The following is an 8,969-nucleotide window of genomic DNA, read 5'->3' as shown; positions in this document are numbered from 1 at the left end:
ACTTATCTCTCTTGAAGAAGATTGCTTCATTAAAACCAAAAGACAACATCACTAAATAATACCTCCTTGTCCATCAAACAAACTTGTTGGTATCCTGGATGCACCAAAATGTATAGAATACTTGTAAGCACAACCCTCACTTGAAAAAGGTAAGAAATGGGATTGTTATTCATGCACAAGCAGGTATGGCACATGAAGAACAAATACTTTTCCATCCTTTTTCAAAACTTGCCACCTTGAGAAGAAGAGAAAATCAAAAACCTCCCGCTCAAAACAATTCGGATTTGGAGTGGTTGTGGTTGTGGAGTCGGGAAGACAATGAGGGAGACAATGCAAGATGATGGGTTGCAGGGACGAAGTTCGGTTACAGTTTGGTAAGCAAAGTTGGCTTGGTTACATTCAAAAGTGTAATGAAGAAAGAGAGTGGTGTCTTTTTTCAATAAAATAAGGCACCATAGTGGGAATAAGGCACCATAGTGGGAATAAAAAACTATACTTAAGAGGCATTGTTTTGAATTAAAAAACACCCTACATGTCAGTCAATGGAATAAAGAACTCAAAAATGACGCACGTACCCTCCAATATTATATGTGGGTTTATTGGCTTGCTTTGTCCACATCACCATCCCAAGGGATCTCTTATAAGGCCCCTTTTTTAGTCCAAATTTTTCCTAATGCAAGAAAATATGAGCAGAGCTTTCACTCTTACAAAAATTACAAACATAGCTCTTACAAAACATATGAGCATGTATAAACAAAAGGTCTACGTAAAAGCTACTCCTTGTGTGATCATCATGCTAGTGTCTCCTCATGCTTCCACATCATTGCATGGCTCTTCTAGAGGTCCTTGCATGAATAAAACCAGAAGTTTTACTCTTATAATTTAACATTAAAAAAACAAAGATAGTTCCATGAGACCACATGAAGTCATACTCTCCTTGAGTATAGCCATGCCCCACTGCTTCTCTATACACACATTCAAGGAAGAATATTTAGTATATTTAGCAATTCATACATATATTATTAAGTATATTATAAAAACAAAGAAACGAAAGCTTACAAAGTATATACAAAAGAACCCAGTGTCACCAACACCAAGGTCAAAAGTCCCCGATTCTATGATCCATGCTTTAGCAGCCTCCCATTGTTGCTTGTACTTGTCGAGGTGTCACAGACCTCTACATTATCCTTTGTCCAATCATCGTTGTCAAAATATGAAGTCTTTCCTTCATTTATTTCATGTTGCACCTTAGACCTTAGATAGATCATAAGATCTCTCATTCTCTTGAGCATCCACTTGTTTCTGGATTAGAAAGGATTGGTATATGGAACTCTCTATGAAGCTGCTCAAGAATGTAATTATTTTTGCCATCGGATTGGTCACACCACTTCATGAGGATATCATGGCCAAACTATACACTACAACCTTGACTTATATGCATAATACCCTACCACCTAGCTCATCCTTGATGATGGACCCATCATCATAGCATTTATAGGAGTATAGGGACCTTGATGCTGGGAGAGAAAGGAGTAAAGGGAGTGAGAAAAAGGAGTGCCTACTATCAAAGTGAAACTCAAAGTAAGGCCTGCAATGGCTCTAGGAGTGAAACCTAGAGTGGTTGTAGGAGTGAAACCCTGAGTAGCACGTGGATTAGTCTCAATAGAATGTGTAGGAGGATGATATGGTGGTCGTCATGCTCCACCCACCTATTTGCTATCACAGCTTCATCAACGTGTTAGGACAAAAAAATGTCATGCACTGACCCCTCCCCTTCTGCTATCACAGCTTTATCACATGCTACACTTATGTGGCTCTTGCACAAACAAGACCTTGATTCGTCATATTTCATGTATTAAATTCATTACAGTCCATGTCCTTGATTCATCATATTTCATATATTAAATTTTCAATAGGACCAATAGAGGTGCTTGATATCTATCACGACCCTTCAAGGCTGCGTATGGCTGTTAGTGATGTTGTTGTGTATGGCCCTTATCGTACTTCATTGGTGTTGCGTACGACCTCATGATTGATGGCCTAATGTGGCCTAATGATTGTGGGCAGACATTATGTACACGGTGCCAGTTTGCTTGTGGTACATGAGAGTTGTTTGTTTGTCATTGGTGTTGCGTACGACCTCATGATTGATGGCCTAATGTGGCCTAATGATTGTGGACAGACATTATGTACACGGTGCCAGTTTGCTTGTGGTACATGAGAGTTGTTTGTTTGTCACACATGAGAGTTGTTTGTAGTGTTTGCATTGTATTTTCAGCTATATTTAGGAGGTGCTGCTGCAAAGCTTTGCGACAATCATCCAGTGAGAGATGGTGCTGGTCAGGTGCAAGCGGCAGGATGCTTTAGAGGAGTGCACCCTTCTTCACGCCGAGGACACGATAATACTAATTGTTGATTCCTTTGTTGGCCATAAGTTTTTTGTCCATGTCTACATTGATATGTTATTTCATTGTAGTGGGAGCTCCACTCCCACATACATAGGCCGGTGCAACACAAGTACTATGTGTTCACGATCCCGCCCTATGTGTCCATCGAGGGCAATGTTCGTCACCTCAAGATCTCGGAACAGCTCAACCACCATTGTGTTTCGAAGCACCCTGGCATTGATGTCATTTTCTTAGATTGGAACCTTTCAAGGTCCCAATGAGAGTGCTTGGTAGAGCCATCCCCTGGCATCAAGGTTTACTCGAAGAAATATAGGCTAATGAGGGCTGCACATGTGGAGTTCCAAGCTTTGTATTAATGCACGTGTGAGAAACACCGTGACACCTTCCAAGCCACAAAAGAAGACTTCATCATGTCTTTCATGGAGGCTTGCATGTACGAGTACAACTCTTGGAGGGAAGGCAAGACAGTGCCCTGGAAGGGGTGTGCCACGGCCCAATGGGTGCCATGTTTGTTTGGGACGTATGCCTTTGAAGTCTAACGTTAAGTGGCCTTTTGTAGATTATTTTGGATACATTGTTCCTTTGAAGTCTAATGGTGAGTGGCCTTTTGTAGATTATTTTGGATACATTGTTTGGATGCATCCTATGGTGAGTCTTTGAGCTGTAGTATAGTTCGTGGTGCAGATGATGTGGGCACGAGTGTGTCGGTTTGTGACTGCCCCGAGGAGGAGGCCACTGCATATGGATTTACGAGGCCGGTGGGAGAAGAGGCGAACACATACACTGTTGACGGTAGCATGGCAGGTGAGTGCCTTCCTTTCAAGCATCTCCTTTCGATGTGAACTTGCTTGTGCGATTCTTATGTTTTGTGTTTCTTTTGTTTGCCTTTTGTGCATATGGAGACCACACTAGTGGCACGGGTGTAGAGGGGACATGCATAGATGATGTTGAGGTGGAGACAGCTAGAACTCGGCGCTACAGCAATCGCGCTTTGAAGAAGAGGATGTCCCTTGAGTTGCCGGACTAGAGTGATCGTTGGACCTCTGCCTATGTCCTTGTTAGTACCCATGTAGGGTGTTTTCATTTTTGTCCTTGCTTATGTCCATGTAGCGTTTTGGATTATGTCCTGACTTATATAAGTCCATGTAAGGTGTTTCTGTTTTTGCCCTTGCTTATGTCCAGGTAGCGTTTTGGCTTTTTGTCCTGGCTTATGTCATGGCTCCAACACTATGCTTGTATGGCTATTTATGTCATTCTCAAATGGCAATTACATTAGGTTTTGTGTTGGAATATGGGGGATTGTAATGGATTGTGTCATGTTAGTGGTGTTATTCTTATTGGCAAATGGATTAGATGATTTCCTAGCAAGAGTAAATAATTGTGTTTCTAAGCTTGTGTTTCAAATGATGTTTCTATGCTTGTGTTTCAAATGATGTTTATTACTTGCTACAAAATGATGGCAGCAACTCGACCAACTTGCTTAACAGAGCTAATATGGCAGCGACATCTCCCTCCACACCAGCACAGCAGCATACGGGCAACCACTACTAACGGCAGTGTTTTGCGAAGACCCGAGAAGGTCAAAAACAGAAAAGGGAGGCACCTCAAGCTGCCGTTGAAAGCAAGGCAACAGCATCCTGCAGCGTGCTTAGAGTAGAGGCGGAGATGGCAGTGCAGGGGCCCAGGCTGCCCAATAGTCCCTCGTCGCTATATCACACGGTGCTTTTAATAAGCGCCTCAGGTGGGATCGATGGCTGAGACGTGCGCGCGATTCTCGGCCATCCGATCCCATGCGAGCTAAAACTAAACTAGGACGCGCAATCGACGGCTGAGACGAGCGATTGATTCCTGGCCGTCGGATCACTTGCATGCAAGAACTAAACTAGGACGAGCGTAGCGCGAACTGGGAGAGAATGGATCGTGCGTCTGAGATGATCCCGCGATTCCTGGCCGTCGGATGACACCGCTAATACCTAGCGACCTGTCGCTATCCTGCAGCCACCCCAGTTCACAAGGAACTGCGCGCTCGTCCTAGTTTAGTTCTGCAAGGAACTGCGCGCTCGTCCGCCGTACCTGCAAATGAGGCTGTAGCGTTCGCCGTACCTGCAAAAGAGGCTGTAGCGTCCGCCAAGGCATCAGTCCAAGTTACGGCGGTGATACGTCGAGCGACGAGGCACGTCCTCCCTCCCTCAGCCGTCAATCAGACTATATCACACGGTGCCTTCTTCTTGCATTCCTCCTTGACGTTTTTTTTTAATTTCTTTGGAACGTTCAAGTAGCTTGACGTTTTTTTTCAAAATAGATTACACACTAGTTTAGTACACAGTCGTACTTCATCCCTAGTTTACTATACAAACAGACCCAGTTTGAAAACCAGCCTTCTTTTAATGATGGTGCTTATTGCATGCATGCTTATAGTCTGAAAATCAGCCTTATTTTAACGATGGTGCTTATTTATCCCTGGTTTACTATATCACACGTACCCAGTTTGAGAACCAGCCTTCTTTTAATGATGGTGCTTATTGCATGCATGCTTATAGTTTGAAAATCAGCCTTATTTTAACGATGGTGCTTATTTATCCCTGGTTTACTATACAAACAGACCCAGTTTGAGAACCAGCCTTCTTTTAACGATGGTGCTTATTGCATGCATGCTTATAGTTTGAAAATCGGCCTTATTTTAACGTTGGTGCTTATTGCATGCATGCTTATAGCCATGCTTGGGTTCACTTATTGCCATGATTAATGTCTTCTTGTCATGCATGTGTTTAGTAATATGCAACCATGCATACATGACACACTTAAAGCTTCAACCTAGTTTCACCCTTGTGCACATATTCTTGTAGTCTTTCTTTTTGCTAAAAGTATGTGGTACCAATTTGTGTATGTCACCTCTTTATATTGATGGTGAGTTCGGTACTCATTGCTATTAGATGCCACTTGCAAACCCTCAGTATGAGGAGATAATTCTTCCTTCTGGGAAACTTGCTCGGCAATGTCGAGTCTCAGATACGTGTCCTAGATGGAACACGAACTATATCAAGAGAATTCATATGATTCGCCACTTGAAAATCGACCATGGCTTAGAGGTGGATATCCCACTTCAAAAGACAGGACGCCCCTTGGGTGGTGGAATGCAAGGAGCTTCAAAGAGTGCTGCAAAGCAATCACAGACAAGGTTTCTAGATGCAAAACGTAAATTTGAAATCAACATGAAAAACAATGAAAAGAAACAAAGACTTTTGGCTGAAGATGCTTGGGAAAAGAAAGCTCCTACCAACTTGTCTAAGAGAGCCTACAACATGCGAAAGGAAGCATTCATCGAGGGATTTGTTGCCAAGGGCATGGAACAATACATGGAGAGCAAGGAGAAACGCATGCAAGGGATTGAACGGCGCATTAAAGAGGGATATTCCAGACATGTGAGATTTTCTCTTGTCCTATTAACCTTAATTGTGAAATATATTTATACCATGAATATTATTAAGCTCTCATTTTGCATCTTGTAGCGACGCCAAAAAGAAAGTGATGATTCTGACAATGATGATGGTGAAGTGGGTTCTCAACGGATGGAAAACCTCGATGAGGACATATTGACAAGCGGCAAGGATGAAAATCAGAAAGAGTCTCCTCCTTTGGTATGCAAGATATGATTTTTTGATTTTTTTTAACTTGTTCATTGTTTGTTATCTTTACTCTCATAACATGCCACTCTCTTGAAGGGCTCTCTTGATGAGGCGAACCATGAGCATGTGGCTCCATCTCAAGTGAAGAAGAGACAAAAGTGTGTTGTTTTTTCTCCTTTGAAGGTAAGAGATGGATGTACTAGTTGGTCTGAGGGCTTCTGATGTACTAGTTAAGTAGAGGGCTTCTTTAAAAACATGGTACTAACCTTAAATTGCGTGGACCATGAAACTTTGTAATCTTCCAATTCATAAGACTCGATCAAAGAAAAATGTTCAAATCCATGATAGTGAAGGCTCCTCACATGGAAACAAAATAATCGATGACGAAGTGTCGATGAGAAATGTGGAATTCGAGGGAAAAGCCTCCCTTACAACGGTATGAAAATACATCTCTTCAACCTTTGTACTACTTTGAGGTTGTTTTCCTTACACTAAAATACATAAATATGCTTTATTTCTTGTCTCCTCACTTTAGGAGAAAATTGTCAACAAGGAGGCTCATGTAGGACTCTCTAAAAAAAGTAAGAAACGGAAGAAGGTAAGGGGTGGAAGATGTCTCTTCGTACACAATTTAAGAGTAGGATTTATTTCACATACCATGGCTCCTTATGTCAACTCTTGTTTGTTTGAACTTGAAGGGGATGGCTTGCAATGTGAATGCAACTTATTTTGATATTAGCTCTCCGAGTGAGAGTAAGCCTTCAAATGTAATAATAACAATATCCACTAGTGACATTAAGACGCACAATGTCTTGGGCAAGGTAAAAGATCTAAGTGCGGTCTATGAAAGGTATACTTTTTATAACTCTATGGCTAGAATATTGAATTATCTTATCATATGCATGGTTTAAAGTTACGCAAGGATTGATTTTTTGGTTGTGTAGACTTCAACACGGAGTGACTATTCACTTACACTCTGCATGTTGGGGATTCATTGCCGAGGTGGATGTGCAATTAGCCAAGTCAATCATGAATGTGGAAGCGTCTACTCGTGTGCTTAACCTATTTGCCATGTCGGTAAATTTTTCAATTCTGAAATATAGCTTTTGGATTTGCAGCCCAAAGATGTGTAAAGCATGTTCATTTTGTAGGTGGATGGAAAAAACCCTACCTGTAGATGCTCTGGAGAAGGTTACATTCGTGGATAGTTTGTGGTATGACTATGTGGCTTCACGGCGTCCAACGAGGAATACTTCCTTGCAGAATTTCTTTGGACATATTGATCTGAGCAAGCATGTGTTCTTGTTTCTACCTCTAGTACATAGGTAAGGTCAATACTTTACTCATATTGATGCATGTGTTCTTGGTTTTGTCATGAGTAGACAAAGCACTTACAACTTCATGTTTCTTAGGCACCACTGGACTCTTTTTGTGGTCTATAATTCCCACAGCATGAAGGTGAGAGGCTTGTCATCGAGAAAAAATATTCTCCTTCACCTAGACTCACTGCATGTAGGGAATTCGGGCGAGTATGTTTCCATTGTGCAACGGTAAGACAAGAGCTTTACTTTGAAGTTCATGAATCCATAATGCTTGGGTGAATACTAGCTAACATTTTACATGTATATATTTGTAGAGTTCTTGAGTCAATTTCTTCAAGTTGCACACATGGACCATTACAAGAGTCTCTTGCATGCCCATCCACTGGGTTTGAGTTGAAGTGTATAGAGGTATGTGAAAATTAATTTTGGCTTTGAATATTGAGACATGATATATATAGCATGATATATGGCATTTTTTGGATTCGATCAAATGAGACATACGTATGTAAACATTGTAGGTGCCAAAACAACCAAACGCAATTGATTGCGGATTTTATGTAATGGCATTTATCAAGAAACTTATCGATGGGAGCCTTATACATACACCTCCAAAGCATTGGGTATCCACATGCTTATTAAAAATCTTCCTTATGAAATCTCTTGCTATGTATGAGCTAAATGTGAATTTGGTGTTATAAACTCTGACATTGCTTTTTTCCTTGTGAAGCTATCAAAGAAGTGGTTCGACCATGGATACGTCATGAAGTTGAAGAATGAGTTCAATTCTTGGCTTAGCCATGTAGTGGATGAGCATCTGCCCTTACCATCGTGACCTTAGTTCGCTATGTTAGTTTTTTGTCAATGGATGGCTTATGCCATTCCATGATATATGACATTTTATGTTAAGTTGGGATTTTATAGTTCGCACAAAATTGAATTTGTAAGGCTACACTTCCATGGATGCTAAATGTTTTGGTTGGAATGCTACATGTGTCAATGTAGTACTTATTTTTGGTTTTAGGGTTGATTTTTACTTTATGCAAAACATTTGTACTTCCCACCATTTCACAAAATTTTGTACTTCGGCTTGTCCTAAATTATTGCACAGTCCTAGTTTACTGCACAGTCCTAGTTTATTGCACAGTCCTAGTTTTTGCATAGTCTTAGTTTACTACACAGTCCTAATTTACAACAAAGTCTTTACAAACACTATATAAACAATGAGAGAGATCATCCAAATGCTTACCAAGGAGAGATCATAAACACTCAACAATGAGAGAGATCATTCTTAAATCCAATGCCGCACAAATACAAAAAAAATAAACAGTACTTGCCACCAATTCACAACAATTGTACTTCGGCTTCTCTGTGTTTGCATAGACCTAGTTCACTGCACAGTCCTAGTTTACTGCACAGTCCTAGTTTATTGCACAGTCCTGGTTTTTGCATAGTCTTAGTTTACTACACAGTCCTAATTTACAACAAAGTCCTAATTTACAACAAAGTCTTTACAAACACCATATAAACAATGAGAGAGATCATCCAAATGCTTACCAAGGAGAGAGTCTTAGTTTACTACACAGTCCTAATTTACAACAAAGTCTTTACAAACA

At 40.9% G+C, this 8,969-nt stretch overlaps 1 protein-coding gene across 1 annotated transcript; it reads left to right on the top strand.

Annotated features, from left to right (window-relative positions):
* The first annotated feature begins 7,022 nt into the window (after positions 1-7,022).
* On the top strand, positions 7,023-8,201 carry LOC147637605 (ubiquitin-like-specific protease 1D). The gene is made up of 6 exons (XM_086798914.1): positions 7,023-7,107; positions 7,186-7,359; positions 7,447-7,584; positions 7,671-7,764; positions 7,875-7,976; positions 8,084-8,201. The coding sequence occupies exons 1-6, from the start codon at positions 7,064-7,066 to the stop codon at positions 8,186-8,188; spliced, it is 657 nt and encodes a 218-aa protein (XP_086655040.1). The 5' UTR covers positions 7,023-7,063; the 3' UTR covers positions 8,189-8,201.
* Positions 8,202-8,969: the final 768 nt, after the last annotated feature.

Source organism: Cibotium barometz, chromosome 6 (assembly GCF_041138505.1).
Source record: "Cibotium barometz isolate CiBa-2024 chromosome 6, ASM4113850v1, whole genome shotgun sequence".
NCBI lineage: Eukaryota > Viridiplantae > Streptophyta > Polypodiopsida > Cyatheales > Cibotiaceae > Cibotium > Cibotium barometz.
The sequence above is the reverse complement of the archived record's forward strand: the minus strand, read 5'-3'. Positions and strand labels throughout refer to the sequence as shown.